General features: G+C 39.6%; 1 protein-coding gene, 1 long non-coding RNA gene and 1 other non-coding gene across 10 annotated transcripts in view; 2 read left to right on the forward strand and 1 right to left on the reverse strand.

Annotated features, from left to right (window-relative positions):
• Positions 1-16,239: 16,239 nt before the first annotated feature.
• LOC144300545 (uncharacterized) lies at positions 16,240-19,501 on the forward strand. The gene is made up of 4 exons (XR_013367231.1): positions 16,240-16,383; positions 18,555-18,654; positions 19,085-19,152; positions 19,327-19,501. It is a non-coding gene; the product is annotated as an uncharacterized LOC144300545 (long non-coding RNA).
• Positions 18,758-18,846, forward strand: LOC144300719 (small nucleolar RNA SNORD87). The gene has a single exon (XR_013367524.1). It is a non-coding gene; the product is annotated as a small nucleolar RNA SNORD87 (small nucleolar RNA).
• Positions 19,386-24,396, reverse strand: part of MCMDC2 (minichromosome maintenance domain containing 2) — a 39,009-nt gene continuing 33,998 nt past the window's right edge. For 7 of the 8 annotated variants that reach the window (XM_077876717.1, XM_077876723.1, XM_077876721.1 and 4 more), the window contains one exon: positions 19,386-21,350. In XM_077876717.1, the coding sequence (XP_077732843.1) occupies positions 21,184-21,350 (167 nt within the window). In that variant the 3' untranslated portion in view covers positions 19,386-21,183. The remainder of the gene's footprint in view (positions 21,351-24,396) is intronic. The other variant, XR_013367230.1, reaches the window with a different exon arrangement.

Genomic DNA, 24,396 nt, shown 5'->3' on the forward strand with positions numbered 1-24,396 from the left:
TTTAAAAATTAAAACTTAATAATAAAAGGGGTAATGTGGCAAATAGAAGTCCTGCAATTGAAGAGGGTCTTTGAGATATAGAGTAAGCGTGGGGAAATCTAAACACACGTTACCTGGTAATAAAGATGGGTTTTGCATTTTTATAAGGCATATTTGGCCAAACTACTTCAACCTGCAGTTATAGATATTCTAAACAGTAGTTTTCTTATCTATTCACGGAGACTTTATTTAAACTTAGAAGAAGCTGTGCAAAAAGAAAATAAATGCTGATTGACCTTACTGAAGTACCCACTCATTATTTTATTAAAATTGTTTTTTGGTCAAATTATTCAATAATTTCTCTTTCTCTCACAGGTCCTCATTTTATATTCATGAAAGCAACTAACCAGTTATTATCAAGAAAAGAGAAAGTATTCAGACTCTAGTAAGATCTCTCTCCCTCTGTTTCTCTCTCTCTCTCTGTTTTTTAGTGGAGAGAGAATTCTATATTTTCAGCACATCATTTATTTAAGCCTTAGGGTACCATTCTGAGGAAATAAGCCAAAACAGACAAAACATTTCTGTAGTGGCTTACATGATTCCCTTAAAAATCAACACATGAATTGTATCTGATGTAATTATAAGACAAGTTGCCTGTTGGCTCCACATAAAATTGTATTCTTAGCTGGCAGGGAGAAGAAATTATAAATCAAACAGATTGCTTCTGATCCAAATTTATATATTAGATATCTTACTTTGAGAGGATGGCTTAATCCACGTGCTTTTTCACAACCATGTATAGGTTATTGCAGATTATATCATATATTTTATTTGAAAAAGTATGAACTTGGACTCTTCAAGCATTGGCAGATTCTGGGATCCCTGGGTGGTGCAGTGGTTTAGCGCCTGCCTTTGGCCCAGGGCGCGATCCTGGAGACCTGGGATTGAATCCCACGTCGGGCTCCCAGTGCATGGAGCCTGCTTCTCCATCTATGTCTCTACCTCTCCCTCTCTCTCTCTCTCTCTCTCTCTGTGACTATCATAAATAAATTTTAAAAAAAATTTTTTTAAAAAGCATTGGCAGATTCTGTTTTCATCTGGTAACATTCTTATTTTTTTTAAAGATTTATTTATTTGAGAAAGAGAGAGAGAGAGAGAATCCCAAACCTATTCTCACTGAACTCGACAAAGGGCTTAATACCAGGACTCTGAGATCATGACCTGAGGCAGACGCTTAACCCATTGAGCCACCCAAGCACCTCAAATTCTTTTCATTTTTTTTTTTAAACATTGCTGGAGGATGCGATCTCTACAGTTTCCTAAATGACTTACAACTAGTAGTGTACTATTGCTCTCTTTCTCCATGGCACACTATTTTTTTTTAAAGATTTTATTTATTTATTCATGAGATACACACAAAGAGGCAGAGACATAGACAGAGGGAGAAGCAGGCTCCCTGCGGGGAGCCTGATGTGGGACTCCATCCCAGGACCTCAGGATCACGCCCTGAGCCAAAGGCAGACACTCAACCGCTGAGCCACACAGGCATCCCACACTTTTGATTTTTTTAGTTTTGTTTTTGTTCTTATTGTAACTTTAAAAATATCCCAAGCTAAGATTCCCAATTTTTAAAAGGAACACTAGGGAAATACAGAATTGTATATCTCAAAGAAATCAATATGTACCTCTGTTACATACTGGTAGCAGCATAAGACTGTCTTACTGGGGAAAAAAAAATACCCCTTAAATCCTATAGATTTGTTTCCTATAAACTTTGAGGACAGCACAGATGGTACTGCTGCACAGTTGGGAATGTGGGACATTAAGTATTCTTGCCTAACTATATAAACCCTGGAAGGTCTTCCCTTCCTATGTTTATACAAGTCTTAGTTTTAATTCATAAGAGAAACCAGCTCAGTGAAATATACCTCCGTCACTCAAACTCTCATTATAAATTGTACCATAGCATTCAGCTGTCAGAAGCTTTTAAATTATAAACTGAAGAATAATCTTAACTATTAGGCTTAAAGATTATGTCAATAGTCATTTCCTGTGCATATGAATGTTACTGAAGAAACTTGTGCATTCCTGCCTTCTCAGAACAAGAAGTATGTCCATGGGGAGCTCTGGAGGTAGACTTAAATCACTTGTCTCCATTTTTATGGTCAATATGAGGTCTAAATAAGAATTGATCTTAAACATTCTTATTTTCTAGTAAGTTCTGAAATGGCTCAATTTAAAATCTTTAATGTGTGCTATTATAAAGCATCTTAATGCTTTACACAGATGCATATATAATATGGATCAGTATTTTTTTAATTAAGTTGTTTTTTTTTTTTTTAAAGCCCTGTGCCTGTGTTTCTCCTTCGTGTGCAGCACATCTGTGCCTCTTGTTGATTGTAAGCCTCTATACTGGAGTCCTCTTGAAACATAGGCTATAACCAAGTGGAAAAAGTGGTGTCCAATGGCAGAAACAGGAGAGTCAAGAGAAGAAAGAAAGTGGGAAGTGGGAGGCTATTTCCAAATCCTCCTTTTGGAGAGAGAAGGCCAGTTCTACCATGGAGCCAATCAGACTTAAGAGTGTGTTCTGGGATGTACAGGAGAGACTGCCTTCAAATATATATATATATATATTTTTTTTAAGATTTTATTTATTAGAGCACAAACGGGGGTGACTTGAGAGGGAGGGGACAAAGGGGAGAGAGAAGCAGACTCCCTACTGAGCAGAGAGCCCAACCCCAAAGGCAGGTGCTTAACCAACTGAGCCACCCAGGTGCCCCGAGAGATTATATATTTTTAAATATTAAACTGATTTAGTAGGGTACAGGCTCCCCTAGTCAGTGAATTAAGGACCTCTGGTTAAGGGGAGACTCCTAGAATGAAGTCATTGCATACCTTTGAAGTCACAAAACTGACTCAGAATCCCTAGTAAGATAATAGACCTAAAGTTCAAACTTTATTAAAAGAGAAAATAAATTCAAAATTCAAAAAGTTACCTTCTGTGTATAACAGGCAAGATAGGAGGTCTATAAATAGAGTTTTACTCTAAGTGGTAATAGCGGGGAGAGACAGGCCAGGGGGCAGACAGGGAGAAAGGCCCCAGTGCAGACATAACTCCACGATGTCATCCACTGTGGGTAGAGTGAGGAAATGCGGGGCAGCAAAGATACGGAGATACACTTCTCTAGGCAAAGCCTGGGGGGCTGCAGACCCCTGAAGAAGCCCTGGATTCCACCCGGAGCGACATCCATGCAAAAGGCGATGAGAGGCAGCGGCTGAGCAAGGATCTGGAGAGCAGCTGGCACGCGGCAGGCAGTTGCAGAAGCCAGGAGGCCAGGAATCAGGGAGACAGCAGAATAGGGTGGGTGGGGGGCCTCAGAACTGAAGGTTGCAGGCAGGACTCAGAGCCCCAGTAGTAATACCAGCATGACACCAAGGTAGCAGGCACACCATTTCAGCTGGGTCTATACCCAAGGATATAAAGGCATGGGAGCTGCAGTTTCTCCCTCCACTTCCTTTGGATATATAACTTCTCCTTGAAGCTAACCAGGGACTGAAAGGAAAGGGCAGGTACGAAGTCCATGGAGAGGAGAAAACAGCCTCGAGAGAATCTCAGCTTTTATTTAACTGCATATTTAACTGCCTGTTTGGCGGATATTTTTCCCCTTTAAGGGTAGAGATTCCAGAACAAGATGAAGTTGGATGCAGGACATAAAACTACATTATTTTCTTCACATTCAAGTCCTGGTGTGGACATTTTAACCCACTTATGTCATTTATTGTTTTATTTTTTTAAAGAATTTATTTATTTGTTTGAGAGAGAGAGAGAGAGCACAAGCAGGTGCAGTAGCAGAGGGAGAGGGAGAAGCAGGTTCCCCACTGAGCTGGGAGCCTGACTACCGGGAATTGATCCCAGGACCCCAGGATCATGACCTGAGCCAAACGCACTTAACCAACTGAGCCACCCACGCACCCCCCACTTATGCCACTTAGATTAACTATCTGCATCGACAATTTTTTTAAAGATTTTATTTATTTATTCATGAGAGACAGAGAAAGAAGCAGAGACACAGGCAGAGGGAGAAGCAGCTCCTTGCAGGGAGCCCGATATGGGACTTGATCCTGGGTCTCCAGGATCATGCCCTGGACTGAAGGCGGTGCTAAACCGCTGAGCCACCCGGGCTGCCCTGCATTGACGATTTACAACATAATTGTTCAGTTGTGTGGTTTTTTGACCTTAGAGTTTAGAACACACCTCAGTGAATGGCTGTGATGACACTGAGGACATTCATGGGACCTCTGCAAATGGATTAGGGAATTCAGAGTGTGAGAAGCTTGCCCAGGGATGCCCAGCTAGTCAATGGCAGACCCAAAATTCAGACTTGCAGCTCTGAGAGTCTGATTCTTACCTGCTCTAGGCTGCCTGCCCTGTTACTTCCCTGGATAGTCAGACATTCCAGTGTCCTACCCCCAGTCCTGGTGGAAAAACATCCTTCTTTGCTTCAGGTCTCTCACTGTGATATGCATTTATCTTAGTGTTTGCCCTCAACAAATTTCTCTTTCCTTTTCCTCCTGTTTCCCTCAGCCCATAAAGCTAATAGAAATAATAGCTGAAAAAAAATGCATGTAGACAGCAGAAAAGTCAGGAATTCTTCTCTGGCTGCTTAGTTCAATTGGATGGAGGGTTAAAAATAGCAAGGTGAAGTGTGACACACATACAACAAAAATCCACACAAACCAAAAAGCCATAAAGGAAAAGATGGGTAACTTTGACTATATAAAAATAAATTCATAAAACGAAAGAAAAAATCAAAGAAGACAAAAAGGCTAAAAGCAAACCTGGGGTAAGGGGGAACAGGGAAGGAGGCCACAACATGTGAGATAGTCACAGTAGTAACTTCCTTTATACAAAATCAGCTCTCAGAAATTAAAAAAACCAGCAGCTCGGTAGAAAATTCTGCAAGTGGGGGGCACCTGGGTGGCTCAGCAGGTTAAGCATCTGCTTTGGCTCAGGTCATGATCCCCAGGTCCTGGAATGGAGCTTGTGTAGGGCTCCTTGCTCAGCAGGGATCCTGCTTCTCCCACTCCCTCTGCCCCTCCCCCTGGTTTGCTCTCTCTCTGTCAAATAAATAGATAATTTTTTTTTAATTCTGCAAAAGGTATAAGAAGTTCATAGAAGACAGCCAATATCTATGATGAAAAGACACAAACCCACATGATATTAAGAAATACAAATTTAAAAAGCAATAAAATAACATTTCACCTATCAGAATAATACAAACTATCCAGTTGTAAGACAAATTACTCTTACTCTACCACTTCCTATTTTACTTTCCATTATAGAACACTACACACACACACACACACACACACACACACACACACAGCTATTCCGTGCTTCAGTGCCTTTATTTACAAATCATCAGTTGGTCCACAAATATTTTTTCATTATTTTTTATTGAAGTATAATTAACTACCGTGTTATATTAGTTTCAAGCTTACAATATAGTGATTCAACAATTCTGTACATTTCTCAGTGCTCATCATAACTGTACTCTTAATCCTCTTTATTTCACCCATTCCCCACTCTCCTCCCCTCTGGCAATCACCAGTTGTCTGAATTTAAGTCTGTTTTTTTTTGTTTGTCTCTTTTTCTTCATTTGGTCATTTGTTTTGTTTCTTAAATGCCACATATGACTGAAATCATATGGTAATTGTCATTCTGTATGATTGATTTCACTTAGCATTATACCCTGTGAGATTGCAAATGGCAAGATTTCTTTCTTTTTTATGGATGAGTAATATTCCATTGTAAATATATACTACATCTTTATTCATCTGTGGATGGACACTTTGCTTTGCTTCCATATTGTGGCTATTATAAATAATCCTGCAATAAACAGAAGGGTGCATGTTTTTGGATTAGTGTTTCCATTTTCTTTGGATAAATACAAAGTGGTGAAATTAATGGATCATATGGTACTATGTTTAATTTTTTGAGGAACCTCTATACTGTTTTCCACAGTGGCTGCACCAATTTGCATTCCCTCTAACACTGTGGGAGAGTTCCTTTTTCTCCACATCCTCACCAACACTTGTTTCTTGCATTTTAGGTTCTATCCATTCTCACCAGTGTAAGATATCTCATTGTGGTTTTGATTTGCATTTCCCTGGTGATTAGTCATGTTGAGTATTTTTTCATGTGTCTATTGACCTTTTATTTGTCTTATTTGGAAAAATGCCTCTTCACATCTTCTGCCCATTTTTTAATACTGTACTATAACAATATAATACTATGTTATTATTGTGCTTCTTTGTTTTCAATGCTACAGCACATACTGTTTATTGCTTACTGTATCAGTTAGGAATTGTATTCAGCTATTAATATAAAAGACCCAACTTTACAGACTTAAATAATTTAGGACTTTATTCTCTCATGTAAGAGAAATCCATAGGTAGGCAGTCCAAGACTGGTAAGATAGCTTCATAAAGTTATCAGAGTCCAAGGCTCCTACTTATTTCTTACTGCCCAGAACTTGGGCACAAGGTCACCCCAGGTGTAAGGAAGGTATATTAGTCTGGGTTTTGTTGAGGTGTCTGCTCCCAATAGCTTAAAAAGAAAGATGCAGAATGCCTGGGTGGCTCAGTCAGTTAAGTGTCTGACTCTTGATTTCAGCTGGGGTCCTGAGATCTAGCCCTGCATCTGGCTTCCTAATGGGGAGCTTAAGATTCTCTTGCCCTCTTCCTCTGCTCCTCCCCCCATGGAGGGGGGAGTACACTCTCTCTCTGAAAAATAAACATAAAAAGATAATGAAAGAATGGGGTCCCTGGTCAGTTAAGTGTCCAAATCTTGGTTTTGACTCAGGTCATGATCTCAGGGTCATGGGATCAAGTGCCATCTGGCTCAGTGGGGAGTCTGCTTGGGATTCTCTCTCCCTCCCTCTCTGCCTCTCCTCCTGCTTGTGTTCTCACTAGCTCTGTCTCTCAAATAAATTAAAAAATAAAATCTTTTAACGAAAATAGAAGCTTGTTATAGAGCATTAGTGACTTAGAGAATCATTGAGATGAAACAAACTCAGGCTTAATTTATAGGAAGAATTTCCAAAGTCATTCAACAGAACTGGGCTGCCAAGGCAGCTGATACTTCTGCAATGATCTGGACTCTGCCTGCCAAATGAGAAGCTACTCCACAGTGGCTGATTCTAGAAGCACACTGCCTTTGCTGCAAATATGTCAGCAAACTAGACGGCTCCTGGCCTGCTTTTCTCATTACATAACTTCATTTAGAATTCAGGTTTTGCACCAATGTATTTGATTGGCAGGACCCAATTCACATCCAGAATCCTAGCTGCAAGAGAGTCTTGGAATATGTAATGCTTAGCTTTTGGCCTCTGCAGTACAGAAACACAGATTAGGGCACCTGGGTGGCTCAGTGGTTGAGCGTCTCCCTTTGGCTCTGATCCTGGGGTCCTGGGATCGAACTCCCCACAGGAAGCCTGCTTCTCCCTCAGTCTATATCTCTGCCTCCACCTCTGTGTCTTTCATGAATAGATAAATAAAATCTTAAAAAAAAAAAAAAAAAAAAAAAGAAACACAGATTAAAGGAGGCTGGAATAGCTATCGAGTGAGGCAGTCTCTAGCATCTACTACAGGAGGCAGGGGAAACAGGCAAACAGATTGGCTTAACTCTAAAACTAGGCCAAACACAAAATCAGTCTCATTATCAGAGAAGAGGGCTGGGATGGCTACAGAGGCAGCAACAAGAGTGTCTGCTGTGGATACCGGATCCAGTCTTAAGAAATCAAGAAAGACTTTCCTGAGAAGGCAAGAAAGAGGGGTGCCTGGGTGGCTCAGTCAGTTAAGAGTTTAACTCTTATACTAAAAAAAAAAAAAAAAAAAAAAAAAAAGTCTAACTCTTGATCTCACCTCATGTCTTGATCTCGAGTTCATGAACTCAAGCCCTACAATGGACTCCACTTAAATAAGAAAAGAAAAGAGAAGGCAAAGAGGGATAAGAAGATTATTCCAAGCACAGGGAAAAGCAAAAATATGCTGCTTTGAAAGAAGGAGCATGGTGAAGGGGGATGAATACTTTACATATATTATTTCATTTTATCCTCATAAAAATCATAGAAATGAGTCCTGTATCATTCCCAATTTTCAGATCAAGGAGGGCCTTTCAAGGCCCATTAAATAATTTGGATTTCAAGGCAGCCAGAACTTCTGCATAGGAATGCAGAGGTGTTGGGTGTCAGGGAGCTGCTGATAAGCACAGAGAAAAATTCACACTTCCAAACAGCATAAAACATCATAAATACAATGATAAAGACTGGAAAAGTTACTTGCAATGCATGTAACTGTTAATCGACAAAAGATTAGTATCTAGAATATATAAAGAAATTCCATAAATCAATTTTATTTTTTTCTTAAAGATTTTTTAAAATGTATTTATTAGAGACAGAGAGAGAGAGAGAAACAGGCAGAGGGAGAAGCAGGCTCCATGCAGGGAGCCTGACATGGGACTCGATCCTGGGTCTCCAGGATCACACCCTGGGCAGAAGGCAGCATTAAACCGCTGAGCCACCAGAGCTACCCCCATAAATCAATTTTAAAAATTACTAATACTCCAATATACAACTGGGTGAAGGCTAGGACTTACAGAAGTGAAAAAACCCAAATGGTTAAAAACATACAAAACATTTTTAAGGAAAAAATATATATGTAAAGTTATCTTTTCAAACCTCGTGGTAAATGCAAATTAAAATAACAATAAATACCATTTGACATTTATCAGATTGGCAAAAATGTTTAAATGTCTAAATTCTGAAGCAAGTTTTGAGAGGGATGTGATACAACCACTTAGAAAACAACTTGACTATATAAGTATGAAGAGGCATTCCTCCTTCAATCTTTCAATCCAGCAGTTTAGCTTCTTGGGAATGGTGTTCTGTGAGAACCAACTGTTAGTTATTCAACTATTCAGGTCATATATAAACCAATTGATAAATGGTTAGCATCTCGAAATCAGTCATGATGAGAATATTTACCATAGAAATCTGTAACCCTAACAAATCAGGGTTTGGGTGTTTTGTTTTGTTTTTAGGTCTTGTTTATCAGAATACCACTGTACATAGAGAAACTTTCATGCAGAGATGCCTGGGTGGCTCAGCAGTTGAGCGGCTGCCTTCGGCTCAGGGTATGATCCCGGGATCCTGGGATCAAGTCCCACATCCAGCAACCTGTGAGGCGTCTGCTTTTCCCTCTGCCTGTGTCTCATAAATAAATAAATAAAATCTTTGAAAAGAAAAAAGAAAAAAAAAGAAACTTTCATGCAGATGCACAGAACACTGTGGAAGAAACATTCAGAAGATTCTGTGCCATGTTTAATTTTATGGAGTATTAATTTCAGGACATCATTTGCATTAGATCATCACTAAGGTACGAATAACAACATAATTTAGCCTTAGTTTGAGTTTTTCAATTACTTCCACATTCTCAACTCTCTGTGTAATCGTTCTTAAATAATTCTTTTAAACAGTAAGACAAGTGTATTATTTCACAAAACAAGAAGCCTGAACTGGAGTGGCTCTCTGGCTGGTTGATTTGGTGACTATCCCATGTCTTTAAGTTGCTTGCTTGCTTTCTTTGCCTGTCTACTTTGCTATTTCCAGTAAGCTCCCCTCATTTAAGAAGATGGCTACAGCGATGCCAAGAATTCTTTCACAGATGATATCTAGGGGAAGAAGAGCTATTTCTTCCCATTTGTGTCTTTTCATCAAAGAAGAAAACTTTCCCTGAAGTCTCCTAGCAGACTTCCCCTCCAGTCCCATTGGCAGGCTTGAATAATTTTAATAACATTCCATTATACTTAGAATTTGTCAAAGGATTTAAGTAGTTGTTTGCAAGGCTCACTCTTAACATAAAAGTTAAATCTTGCACCAGAAAAGGAAAGCCCTAGTGTCTCACATTGACAATTAAAGCCACTCATTATTTTAGATCCGGGCAGAAATCATAAGTAATTTAGGTAATTTTCACCAAAATTATCTCAGTAAAGTTCATGTACTTCAAGTGTTTAAGAATCAACTTTCATTCAGATCAGTGCCCTATTTTCTGACAATTTAATGTATTTTTCACAGATTTGGAACTTTAACCTTGACGAGAGGTATAAATGCTATGATTATGTTAATGTCAATATTATGTTTAAAAATAATCTTGCCTGAGGTAAAAGGATCTTATATATAAAAGTCATGCATTTATGACTAGGGTCATTTACATTTCTCTTGCATTAACTCTATTTTGACATGCTTACTACTGAGCAAAGGAGAGCACAAACATGAGGTTATTATAGCCAACTTCCTTCCAGTTCCAACCTTCATTTTCTGCTGCAAACATCTAGAGGAACTAGGAGGTTCTCCAAATCATTCACTAATATGAAAAAGGACTGAAGGGCAAATGTATTAATTTACTAATGAGATTTACATGTGTAAAGTACAGACGATAGATTCTGACAGTTTAAGAGAAAATAATATCCTACATGCCCTGAATCCACACATAGGTCCATCAGCAAAATGTAAATTTTCCAAGGTAATCCTGGTTATACTGTCAAAGAGTGGCTCTTTTTTAAAAAGTTGCTTTTGATAAACTGCTATATCAGATTTAAACCATAAAGCTTTTCCCTTGAAATGGTTTTAGTTGTAGCTGCAAACTAGCAACATTAACTTGGTTCAGCAGCTTGGCAGACCAGCGACCCCCAGGGATGTGCTCATTGCTGGAGAATGCCAAGCACCTTTTATAATTCAGGTCAAGGGTGAAGGAAGGAGTGATAATGAGCCTAAAGGACAAATTTTAGAAATGGCCTATTTTTACAGTTGTTTGAAGAAAAAAATGTTACTATTTTAATAATTATTATTAAATTTTAATTATAAAATTGCATATGCATGGTGAAAACCCAAACGGTAGAGAATGGTATACAATAAAAAATTAAAATACCACTTTCTCCACAAACCTCAAGTTTCACTCCCTAGAGGCATGCATTATTAGCAGTTGCTTTTATATACACCATTTTATTTATTCATTCATCTATCAATGGATATTTGGTAGTTTCTACCTTTTGGTTATTATGAATAATGCTGCTATGAACTTTGGTGTACAAGTATTTAAGTCTCTGTTTTCAATTTTTTTGGGTATATACCCTGAAGTGGAACTGCTGGATCACAGGGTAATTCTATGTTTACCTTTTTGAGGAACTGTCATACTGTTTTCCCCAGTGGCTGCACTATTTTACATTCTCACTGGCAATGATCCAAGGGTTCTAATTTCTCCATATCCTTACCAATATTTGTTATTTTGTTGCTGTTTTGAAAATAACCACTCTAATAGGTGTGAAGTGTATTTCATTGCAGCTTTGATTTGCATTTCCCTCATAGGTAGTTATTTGAGCAGCTTTTTCATGTGGTTATTGGCCACTCGTATATCTTCTTTGGAGAAATGTCTCCTAAGACATTTGTCCATTTTTGCAGAGTTGTTTGGCTTTTTCATTGCTGAGTTTAGTCATATCCTTTGTCCATTTTTGCAGAGTTGTTTGGCTTTTTCATTGCCGAGTTTAGTAGGAGTTCTCCATATATCTTGGATATTAATCCCTTATCAGATCTACGCTTTGCAAATATTTTCTTCCTTTCTGTGGGTATCTTTTCACTCTCTTGACAGTGCCTTTTAATCACAAATTTTTTTTTATTTCAGTCAAATCCAATTTATCTATTTTTCCTTTTGTTGCCTGTGTTTTTGGTGTCAAATCCAAGAAATTATTCCTAAATCCAAAGTGATGAAACTATTGCCCTGTTTTCTTCTAAGAGTTCTATAGTTTTAGTTCTTATATTTAGGTTTTTGCTCTAGCTTGAGTTGATTTTTGTATGTAGTGTAGGGTAAGGGGCCAACTTCATTCTTTCGCATGTAGATATCATTTTCTCAGGACCATTTGTTGAAAAGATTATTGTTTCCCCATTGGATGGTCTTAGCACCCTTGTCAAAAATCAGTTGACTATATATGCAAGTGGATAATTTTTAAGCAAAATGGGAAGTTGTTCATATTATTTGCTCATATTCATATTAATATTCATTCATGTTATTATTATTATTAGTGTGGAGCCCAACATGGAGCTTCAGTTCACAACTCTGAGATCAAAACCTCAACTAAAATCAGAAGTCAGAGGCTTAACCAGTTGCACCACCCAGGCGCCCCAAGTTATTTGCACTAATCAAGGTCATCCGGCAACCCTGAGTCTCTACATTGACTTTAAGAGCAAAGTTTAAAGGAGTAAATATTAAGTCATTTCCTATCAAGAAATGACTTAAATGAAGTTTCCATTAGAGAGAAAGAAGAAATACAAAAGCTTCAATAGAAAAAGAGAGAGAAGAAAATCAAAGATCAAAAGTAAGGTCTAGGTTCATTACCTGCCTCCACTCTCAGCGCTGGAGATGGTGAAGTAGGAAGATATATGAGTGTTAGTTTGGAGGTGAGGTCTGACTGAGGTAGAGACATGAATTTGGGCAATATCAGTATGTGCTTTTATCAAAAGAATTGGGAATGGATACTAGGCAGCCAAAAATTAATAAATAAACAGTGTAAAGAGACTGGAACATGTTTATATGCTGCTGGAATGGGCCATTGGGTAAGGGAGAGATAGATAATGCAGAAGAGAGAGGATACTTGAGGGCACGTCTTGGAGCAGGGAAGAAGGGTCAGAACCAAGAGCCTTTAACAGGAGGAATACTTTGGGCAGTAACAGGACAGAAGAAGAAAGTGGGGGGATCCCTGGGTGGCGCAGCGGTTTGGCGCCTGCCTTTGGGCCAGGGCGCGATCCTGGAGACCTGGGATCAAATCCCACATCGGGCTCCCGGTGCATGGAGCCTGCTTCTCCCTCTGCCTATGTCTCTGCCTCTCTCTCTCTCTCTCTCTCTGTGACTATCATAAATAAATAAAAATTAAAAAAAATTAAAAAAAAAAAAAAAAGAAAGTGGGTACTGATGCACAGAGGGGTGCAAGCTGGATGGTGGTTTCCTATCTGGTGGCTTGTCTTTGTTCGATGGAGAAAAAAAGCATATTCCAGTTATCAATTTACTGTCTTTCGTCTCTAGATCTACCCCCACATAACCTGCTCTATGATAATGAACTTGGGCCATAAAAACATTTCTCTTTTGCCAGGCACATAATGTTAAGGTTTGTCAGTAAAGGGTATTGAAGGGAGATTGCAGGAGGAGCTGCTCCTCTTGTTTCTGGTTTGCTCCTCTCAACAGGTTCCTACAGCACACTGTGGCTGGCAGCACGTAGCACCTTCCTGTGAGTGGCCTCCGTCAGCAATCCAGAGGGCAGAACTTAGCCACAAGTCTGGAGTGGCCTCCTCCAAATCTGTTCCTTACTAGGTTCTGCCTCAGGTCAGAGAGGGTGGCAGCTCTGATATGTTATTTCCATATTCTTTAAAATTTTCTTTTTCTCTTAACAGATAATCTTTTATTATGTTAATTATTTTTTAAAAAATTATTTATTTATTTATTCATTTAGAGTGACCTCTACGCTGAACATGGGCTCAAACTCATGACCCTGAGATCAAGAGTTGCATACTCCTCCTACTGAGCCAGCCAGGCACCCCTACAGTTAAATCTTTATATTACATTTTCTTGTTTAGTATTCACCCCAAAGATACAGTTGTAGTGAAATGATGGGACACTCACACCCCAATGTTATACCAGCAATGTCCACAATAGCCAAACTGTGGAAAGAGCCAAGATGTCCTTCAACAGATGAATGGATAAAGAAGATGTGATATATATGACTCAGTCATCAGAAAGGATTAATACCTACAATCTATATCGACACAGATGGAACTGGAGGGTATTATGCTGAGTGAAAAAGGCAATCAGAGAAAGACAACCATCATATGGTTTCACTCACATGTAGAATATAAGAAATAGTGAAAAGGAGCATAAGGGAAGGAGGGGAAACTGAATGGGGAACAATTACAGAGGAAGACAAACCATAAGAGACTCCTAACTCTGGGAAACAAACTGAGAGTTACTGGAGGGGAGGTGGGTGGGGGGATGGGGTAACTGGGTAACGGGCACTTGAGGAGGGCACTTGATGGGATGAACACTTGATGGGTGTTATATGTTGGCAAATTGCATTTAAATTAAAAAAAAAACCTTTTTTTCTGTTTAAATTACTTTGTATTCTCTTAAAGCTAGTAAGTTATAAGCTATGATGTGGGGGAGACAAGAGAGGGGGTTTGGGGAGAAATGGGCTGAAATAGTCTGGAAAAGGGGGTAAATAAATTTGAGAGACAAAAATAGAATTTCCATCCTATTGTTTGGTTGTTTTGTAATTCATTTTACAAGTCTCCAGATATTTAGGTTGTTTAAAACACACACCTACACAGATACACACACAGACACAATGTGGATGTGGATGGATACTCTTCTTTGCCTATGCTTTTGGAGATTTCTTTTCTTTACTTTCTTTTCCTTTCCTTTTCTTTCTTTCTATTTATTTTTGACTGCTGAGACTGCTGACTCCTTGAAAAGACCACCCAAATAACCTGTTGGTAGAACAAAGTCAAATTCATTGCTTATCACAAAATCTTCTAAGGAGGGAAGGATAAGGGAAGTAACGGAGACTATTGCCTTGACAGTGTTGATAGCATTTTAGAAAGGGAAGAGCAGGGCAGCCCCGGTGGCTCAGTGGTTTAGCGTGGCCTTCACCCTAGGGCTGGATCCTGGAGACCCCGGATCGAGTCCCATGCATGGAGCCTGCTTCCTTCTCTGCCTCTCTCTCCCTCTCTGTCTGTCATAAATAAATAAAATATTTAAAAAAAAAAAAAGAAAGGGAAGGGCAATGGCAGGATATTTATGAGGTTTTTGAGACTCTCGATTAGGAGGAGTCTTTTCTTTCTTTTTTTCTTTTCTTTTCTTTTTTTTTAAGATTATTTGAAACAGAGAGAGCGCAACTAGCTGGAGGAGCAGAGGGAGAGAATCTCCAGCAGGCTCCCTGCGGAGCATGGTGCCTAATGCAAGGCTCAGTCTCAAAACCATGAGATCATAACCTGAGCCAAAATCAAGAGTCAGATGCTCAACCGACTGAGCCACTCAGGTGCCCCAGGATGAGTCTTTCAATGTTGAGGGGCCTTATTGGGTTTGGGCAAAATTCATGACATAATCTGTATGGACATAGCTCTGAATCTTGGATAGAAACAGTCATTTGATGAACCTGGTGGCGTGACCTGTGTCCTGAGAAGGACATATTTATTTTCAAGAGGAATAACTGAATTGGTCTATGGTTGGGGGAGGGGAAGGACTTTCCAGAAGTTTGAGTTATGTAAAGTTTCTTAAACATAACAGCTAAAGCCAAATCCATATGAGAAAAAAATTAATAAATTGTTTTTCATCAAATGGAAACTTCTATTTGAATGACACTATTAATGAAAAGACAAGTTTAGAGACTGGGAGAAAATACTTGAAAATGATATCAAATAGCAAATAAACATTTAAAAAGATACTTAATATTCTTCAGGGAAAGGCAAATTAAAAGCATGATGAAATATCAGTACACACCTATTTGAATGTCTAAAGTAAGAGGACTGATCATACCAACTGTTACGAAGAATGTGAAACAACTAGGGGGCACCCAGATGGTTCAGTGGTTGAGCACCTGCCTTCAGCTCTGGGGTGATCCTGGGGTCCCAGCATCGGGGTCCCCGCAGGGAGTCTGCTTCTCCCTCTGCCTGTGTCTCTGCCTCTCTCTGTGTGTCTCTCTAAATAAATAAATAAAATCTTAAAAAAAAAAAAATTATATAAAGAGAAATCCTTTGGTAAAGCGAGTATAACCACAATTGTTTTTGCAAGGTTTAGAGTTATACACCATGTTTCTTTGAGGCAAATATATTTTATATGAATTTCTTAGACTTTCAGTTTTTGAAGGAAGGATGTGTCTTTTACTGATTCAAGTTAATTACATGCTTTCATGTATATTCTTTCTGGCAACAGGGTCATCCACCTGTCTCGAAAGCCTATAGCTTTGCAGCCAAGACTCAGTATATAAAATGACTGAGAGAAACAAGAGAAAGAAAAAAAAAAACAAAAAACACGCAAAACACAAATATCAATAGCAAAGGTTAGAACAGGCTCCTGAACAGAGACCCGGGCCCCAGCGCTCAGCCCGGCTCCGCCGCTAGGGCCCCGCCCCTCGCAGAGGCGGGGCAAAGGCCCGGAAGGGGCGGGGCCCGGAGCGCCAACCGCCCGCCGGAAGGAGCTGGGCTTTCTTTTGCGCGCGGCCGGCGATGGCGGAGGGTCCTCGAGGCACCGTCGCCGAGCGGGCCCGGCGGCAGCGTCTGCGGGCCAGTCGCTGGGCTCTTCGAGGTGGGAGTCCTCGCGGTCTTAGTTGCCCCCGTTCCTGCCGGGAGCCCGACTCAGTGCCTCGGGCTTGCTGCCCTGGGGCGTCCGGGGCCTCCGCCGCGTGGCGCGAGGTGGTCTCTGGAGGCCGCGGTCTCCTTGTCCGCCGCCCTCAGTCGACGCGGCCCCACCTAACTTCCCGGTGCTTGGCTCGGCCGCATTTTCTGAGTAACCCGACGGGAGTCTTACTCCTCCCCGTAGTAGACTCCGCTTTCAGCTGTTGTAAGCTCAAAGATTCATCGGGGGCCCTCGGGTTCGGGTGGTTCCGAGGCGGCGGCGGGTGCGGCGGGTGCGTGCGGCGCTCCTCGCGGCGCTTCTGCGGAGCCCCCCGGTTTCCCAGCCAAGCCTGGTGCGGCCTGGACGGCTTAGGGTCTCCTGCGGGGGTGAGCACTTGCCCTCGCGAAGGAGCATCTTCTACAAGGGGGAAGGGACTGTCTCTGGGGTAAGACCAGCTTTGCGGAATGAACTGTGTTTTCGGATTGGCTTTAAAACCGTTGACAGCAGTAACAATTCTGGTAGGAATTAGCATTTGTGAGTCTTCCTTGGTCAATACGCCCTAAAGACGTGGTGTTGAAACCGGAGAACGGAGTGTCCGGCTGCCCCGCCCCAGGCCGAAGGCCTGCCCCGCCCGTAGGTGTTTGCCTTCTCTGGATGTGTTTCGGGACATAATTGGGACATAATACAGAAGAAACTGGTCAACAGCTGGGAGACTGGAAAACCGTTGCCAATTCCACAGGTTATTAATGAATACTTCATTGATGAGACTGGGTGTAAGCCTGTGGTTTTTTTGTTGTCTCCCCCAAATATGTTACTGTCCTCTGGGCAGTTGTGATGGCCAAAAGTAGTTTATATTTGGTATTAGTCATCTTAATTTTGAGGCTTAAGGGACTTGAGTCCTATTTTTATTGGTAAAAATATTGGTAATACAGGTAATTCCTGCAGCATAATAAATAGAGCCCACCAAGCCATGTAAGAACTGTGATTTTTTTTATAATATGACGGCATCTCCTTTCTTCCCTATCCCGTTGTCCTGCCTTCCATCCTGGGTGCCTGTCATCTGGGCATTTGTATCCAGTCACTTGTCTCAGGGGCTGATCCTGGAGACCCGGGATCTGAGTCCCACATCGGGCTCCTTGTGAGGAGCCTGCTTCTCCCTCTGCCTGTGTCTCATGAAGAGATGAATAAAATCTTAAACAAACAAACATGTGTCCCTAAACATTCTTGTAGGCTTTACACAAATGGGATTATGCATTGAATCTCATTACACTGAACTCTTCCCTTTGGAATTATTCATAACTAATAGTTTGTGTTCCTAATATTGATTATGTGAAATTATTTCCAGACTTGAAAATGATAAATTGTTTTGCAAGGTCCAACATTTGATGTGTCTTCATAAATCATCTCCAGTAGCTGTCTGGTTCAATGCTTTATCCTCCTGGGGTGCTGTGGGATATGATCTGTGGCCCTGGCGGTTCCCTTTGCACTACCTAAGTGTGCTTTCAGGCAACCTGGGATTTAATTCTACAAAACTGTCCAATAATGATGCCAACATAATGTATCTGCTTTAAAGCTGTATTAGATTTGCCATTGTGATGCTTTAGTTGGAAGTCTGCACACTTGTTTCTATATGTGTAACCTTTAACCTGACTCATCTCCTTGTCAAGCTCTGAGACAGAAAAGCAATGGTTAGGTACTCATTAGGACCATCATGTCTTAAAATCGATACTGCCAAGGTAAAGAACATTGTATACACCGTTTTTTCTGTCCATGCTAATAAGCCCATTTCCAGCTTGGAAGGATCATTTATGGAATTATTAGGGCCTAAACAGTCAAAAGTACTAATAGAAATTTAAATTTGGGTTTATCTGTTTTGACTACCCCAAAAAAGTAGAATTAAGCAGAAAGTACTTTGTTCCTTAAAAAATGTGTTAACAGAAAATTGTTCCAGTATATGGCCTCGGTTTTAGTAGTTTTTATTAAAAAGTTATTCTGGGAGTCAGGAAGGTCACAAATATGTTTATGGTTTCTGACAAGAAGGGGAAAACATCTTACTGGATCGTTCTTACATGTAAGATGCCAAACAAGCAGATTCAAGTACAAATGAGCACTCAAAATATTTTAATTTCCCTGTGCAACAGAGCCTGTGACGTGAAGATGAATGAAGGTTGTCCTGTTTTCCAGAAACCACTTAGAGGATGGCCGTGATAAAACACTAGGAGCGTAACTGCATGTAATGAGGTACCAAAAGTTCATGTTAATTGTGCTTTTTTAAATGTATTTGTGGTACTGTTATGAAGAGCAGTACCAAAAATGTTTAATACATTTTTTACATAGGTTAAAAACTGGCACAATGATGACTTAAATTATTTTTTGCCGTTTACCCAGCTGAGGGTTTCTTTGAAGAAATAATTTTAAGACTGAGATGCCAGTAGCCTATAATATTTATGTGAACTACTCAAGTATGATACAATTTTTTATTAAAATGAGTGGGATCCCTGGGTGGCCCAGCGGTTTAGCGCCTGCCTTTGGCCCAGGGCGCAATCCTGGAGACCGGGGATCGAATCCCACATTGGGCTCCTGGTGCATGGAGCCTGCCTCTCTCTCTGTGACTATCATAAATAAATAAATTAAAAAAAAATTTTTTTAATGAGTGAAATGTTCTTTTCAGCATATAGGTAGCTGCAGATGAATATTCTCATCCATAACTTTTGTGATTGAAATTCTTCGTTGCTTCAAGTAAGTAATTAAAATTTGTCACGCAATCACAGCTACTAATAATTCAAAAGGATCTGAACAAAGGGCTAGGGCCATTTCCTGTTAATGTTGCCTGTGTGTATCAGGAGTAAGAGTTCATTTGATTTTGACTATGGAATGATTTTCACTATTGGTTTCTGATTTTTTTTTTCCTAGAGGCATGCAATTGGAAGGAAAAATGAAGAATTGGTCAAGAAGAGATGAATCGAAACATGTTGAAAATTAATATTTTATTTAACATTGATCACCTCACAATAAGTTATAGAAAAATACATGTTTGAATACTTATAATTGCTAGGCAATAAAGTATTAATCTTTAAAATATATCAAATGTTTAAACAGTTCGATTCTTATAATTACTAGTCAGACTGTTTTTAACATACTTTAAGGATAGTATGTTCTTGTCAATAACTAGCTCATTTGTGGAATGACAACCTTTGAGGGGGCAGTCAGCTGGGGAAACAGTCCAGTACCTCCACTTCTCCTGCCTTTTCTTGCCTTAGGGGATTTCAGCAAACTAGATAACCATGGACACCTCCCCTTAAGAACCCGCTACTATACCTAAAAACGAGTATTTAGAATCTCCTAACCACCTTAATGAATTATCCCTTACAAGTAAAGATTATACCTGTGACCTACAGAGTTTAAGATTAAATCTTATTTTATTCTTTGTTTTTACCTTTGAATAAAAAAAGTAATCCTGAGGTGCCTGGGTGGTACGGTTGATTGGGTATCCAACTCTTGGTTTCTGCTTGGGTTGTGAGATCAAGCCCCGTGTCAGGCTCTGTCCTGAGTGTGGAGTCAACTTAGGTTTCTCTGCTCCCCCCTCCCTTGTTCTCTCTCTCATGAATAAATGTTAATGAAAAAAAATTAAAAACATTAATTGCTCTGGAAAAAAATAATCCTGATGCCAGTACAAGTATGTTACATTAAGGAAAATAGTGACTGGACAGTCTAGTCTGTCCAGGACTTGAGGATTTACAATAATTCTAAAACTGAATTCCTAACTGAAGACTTAGGTAAATCTTACTTTTCAACCCTATTGAGTCACAATATATAAAATTACTTGCTTTTATCCAGGTTATAATTTCAGTATTACAAGTCAAACAGTACAAAACCTGTATAGCAACAAAAAGCCACAAGATAAGGTTTTAACTAGAATTACAGAACTGTAATATATAAATTGTTTTTTAAAAACTAGCTTTACTTTCTTAAAATGGAATATAGGTTTCTGGGACTAGTGAATAATCACTACTGAATGACTTGTCAAAGGTCTGTAGAGAGACCTGTCCATCTGTATGGTTAAGTTCCCTGAGATAACAGTTTCTAAAGAATCAGGGTTATTTATTTTAGAATTTCTATTAAGCCTTTGAAAAATTAAAAGGATTTGTGGATTTTACAACTTAAGTATATTTTCCTCACCATTCAGAGTAGAACTCTTCCCTCCGAAAACAGACTGGATTTGCAAATTGGTTTCTTTGCCTTTGGTAACTTTCTTATAACCAGTTAGGTTTAAAAAGCCAATTCTTGCTCCTTGATTTGACTTAAATTATCATTTAACTTGGCTTATAAAATATGGGAAATACCAAGCTTTCCCTGACTTCATAATTAGGGCTTCCAAAACTATAATAGACGTAATGATATGTAATAAAATATGAAACATCCTTCAGTTTGAGGCTTCTGTTTATATAAATTGCTGTTATTTACTCCATTTGTCAGGTTCTCAGGTGCAAGAAAAATGGTTTAAAATAACTTAATTTGAAAAAAAAAATAACTTATTTGTAGGTAAATATTCTCATTTAAAGTATTATTGCCATCTTGTGACAAATAGAGGGAATTACATAAAAGTGACCCATTTTTTACATTGCTTAATTTCTAAATTCATATTGAGACTATCTTTCATACATTTAAGATAGCATTCTAATGCATTACTGTACATAGTAGTACCTGAAGCATTACTTCAAAGTCCCTTTTCACTGCTTAAATATGAAGAAAATATTGTCCTCCGATTGCTTATTCATCACTAGTGAAAATAGCTGTCCCAGGTCCATATGTGGCAATAAACTGCTGGAGCTGCTGTTGGCATTGAGTCAAATAGATATCCCTCTGCTCTAAATACTCTTCATTATACAATTCAAATGGAAATACTGCACTTGGAGCAACACAAAATACAGTGGCCCCTAAGTAAAGAAGGAAACCAGTGTAAAGAAGTCCTTGAAGTGCTAAATGTGAAACCATGTTTTCAACTAAAGTTTTAAAATTAGGTTCTGGGGATGCCTGGGTTGCTCAGCGGTTTAGCGCCTGCCTTTGGCTCAGGACATGATCCTGGAGTCCAAGGATCAAGTCCCACAGTGGGCTCCTTGCATGGACCCTGCTCCCTCTGCCTCTGCCTCTGTCTCATGAATAAATAAAATCTTTTAAAAATTAAAGAATTAAAAAAAATTTAAAGAATTAGGTTCTGGTCTATTTAGTAGAATATTTCCATAATCATTTAAAGCTGACTCGAGGGCAGCCCAGGTGGCTCAGCAGTTTAGCGCCGCCTTCAGCCCAGGGCATGATCCTGGAGACCCTGTATCGAGTCCCGCGTCAGGCTCTCTGCATGGAGCCTGCTTCTCCCTCTGCCTCTCTCTCCTCTCTGTGTATTCTCATGAATAAATAAATAAAATCTTTAATAAAAAAAATAAAGCTGACTTGATTTTGAGACTCCTGAAAGTTTCAGTATGTGCACAAGCTTAAAAGTGCCAAGAAGTATGATGATCACATTTTAAAGTTTAGGAACTAGTGGGACACCTAGGTGGTTCAGCAGTTGAGTGTATGCCTTTGGCCCAGGACGTGATCCTAGAGTCCTGAGATCAAGTCCCACATTGGGCTCCCTGCATGGAGCCTGCTTCTCCCTCTGCCTCTCTGTCTCTCATGAATAAATAAATAAAGTCTTTAAAAAAACAAAGTTTAGGAACTACAGAAATCTGTTGACCTAGTCATTACATTTTGAACCTGAATAATGACGTGAGGAGGTGGAAGAAGTAGGGGAGAGAAGGTATCAGAAGGTAGGGAAACTTTTGATAAAGATTAAGTGGATGATTGAGGATAAAGACATCATTGTATGTTTCTCTATTTAAAACCATTGAAATAAAGTAAGACATAAGCCTATGGACTAGAAAAAGCCTGGAAATGACCCCTCAAATACATGGTTAAATGATCTTTGATACAGGTGCCAAGACCAATGGGGAAACAAAGACCAGTTTGCAAGTGTACTGGGAAAAGAATATCCGTACGAAAAAGAATGAAGTTGTTCCCGTACCTTATAGACCTAAACATAACTAAAACAAGATTGAGGAAATACTTCATGACATTGGATGTGGCAGTGATTTCTAGAATATTACAAGCATAGGGATCCCTGCGTGGCGCAGCGGTTTAGCGCCTGCCTTTGGCCCAGGGCGCGATCCTGGAGACCCGGGATCGAATCCCGCGTCGGGCTCCCTGCATGGAGCCTGCTTCTCCCTCTGCCTGTGTCTCTGCCTCTCTCTCTCTCTCTGTGACTATCATGAATAAATAAATAAAATCTTTGAAAAAAAAAAAGAATATTACAAGCATAGGCAACAAGAATAAACAGGTAATTTAGACCACGTCAAAATAAAAAACTGGTGCATCGAATGCTACAATTAACACAGTAAAAGGCAACCCATAGAATGGGAGAAAATAATTGGAAATCATATTTGATAGGGGGTCTACAACTCAACAAGAAAACCCAATTCAAAAATGAGCAAAAGAGAACATTCTTCCAAAGAAGATATACAAGTAGCCAATAAGCACATAAAAAGATGGTCAATATCACTAATCATTAGGAAAATGCTGTGAGATACTGCCTCACACCCATAAAGATGGCTACTACCAAAAAAAAAAAAAAAGCAAATGTTGGCAAGGTTGTAAAGAAAATTGGTGTGCTTGTGTACTGTTGGCGGGAATATAAAGTGGTACAACCCCTATAGAAAACAGTATGGTGGTTTATCCAAAAAATTACTATATGACCCAGCAATTTCATTTATGGGTATATACCCAAAAGAACTGAAAGCAAGGTTTCAAAGAGCTAAGTGTATACTCATGTTAATAGCATTATTCATCATAGGCAAATGTGGAAACAACCTAAGGTCCATTGTTGGATGAATGGATAAACAAAATGTGTGTGCATGTGTGTGTGTATACATACATACACAGAATAGAACATTCAATCTTGAACAAGAAAGAAATTCTAATGCATGCTACAACATGGATAAGCCTTGAGGACATACAAAATGAAGTAAGCAGGACAAAATAGGACAAACACATGATTCTACTTATATGAAGTACAAAGGGAAGTCAATTTTATCAAAATAGAACAGTGGTTGCCAGGGCCTGGGGAAAGTTGAGATTGGGGAGTTACGGTTTAATGGGTACAGAGTTCAGTTTGGGAAAATGAAAAGGTTATAGAGATGGATGGAGGCAACAATGCAAATGGACCACTGAACTGTACACTTGAAAATGGTTAAGATAGTAAATGTTATGTGTATTTTACCACAATTTAAAAGAAAAAAAACCTTTGGCTATTACTGTGGGAGTAAACTCCTGTTTCATTGTTGATTCACTGAATGACTACTGTGACTGGCCAGGCGTACAGCTGCTAGCCAAGCAGACAGTGCCTCTCTTTTAGAGCGGTCTGTCGTCAGTAAACATTTATATAGCCTCAGACTTCTGTGACTGCCCCCTTTACTACTCTCTTTAGCTTACCTGAATCTTTGCTGTCCCTTGAGAACACTGCTTTCTTCCCTTTGGCGTTCTCAAATGAAGTTGCTTTTTCTCAAAACACCCCTCATACCTTAGTATCACAAGACAGAGACAGTGCCTAACTTGCTGCCCCTTTGCTGCTACCAAACCATTCTCACCCCTGCTTTCCTCTTCATAAAAATCTTTCCCCTAGGGACGGCTGGGTGGCTCAGTGGTTGAACATCTGCCTTTGGCTCAGGGTGTGATCCTGGAGTTGGGGGATTGAGTCCCACACTGGGCTCCCTGCACGGAGCCTGCTCCTCCCTCAGCCTATGTCTCTGCCTCTCTCTCTGTGTCTGTCATGAATAAATAAAATCATTTTTTAAAAAAATGATTAAAACTCTTTAAAAAAATCTTTCCTAAATAAATAAATAAATAAATAAATAAATAAATAAATAAATCTTTCCTCTAATGCCCAGTGCCACT

This window comes from Canis aureus, chromosome 28, assembly GCF_053574225.1.
Source record: "Canis aureus isolate CA01 chromosome 28, VMU_Caureus_v.1.0, whole genome shotgun sequence".
Classification (NCBI taxonomy): domain Eukaryota; kingdom Metazoa; phylum Chordata; class Mammalia; order Carnivora; family Canidae; genus Canis; species Canis aureus.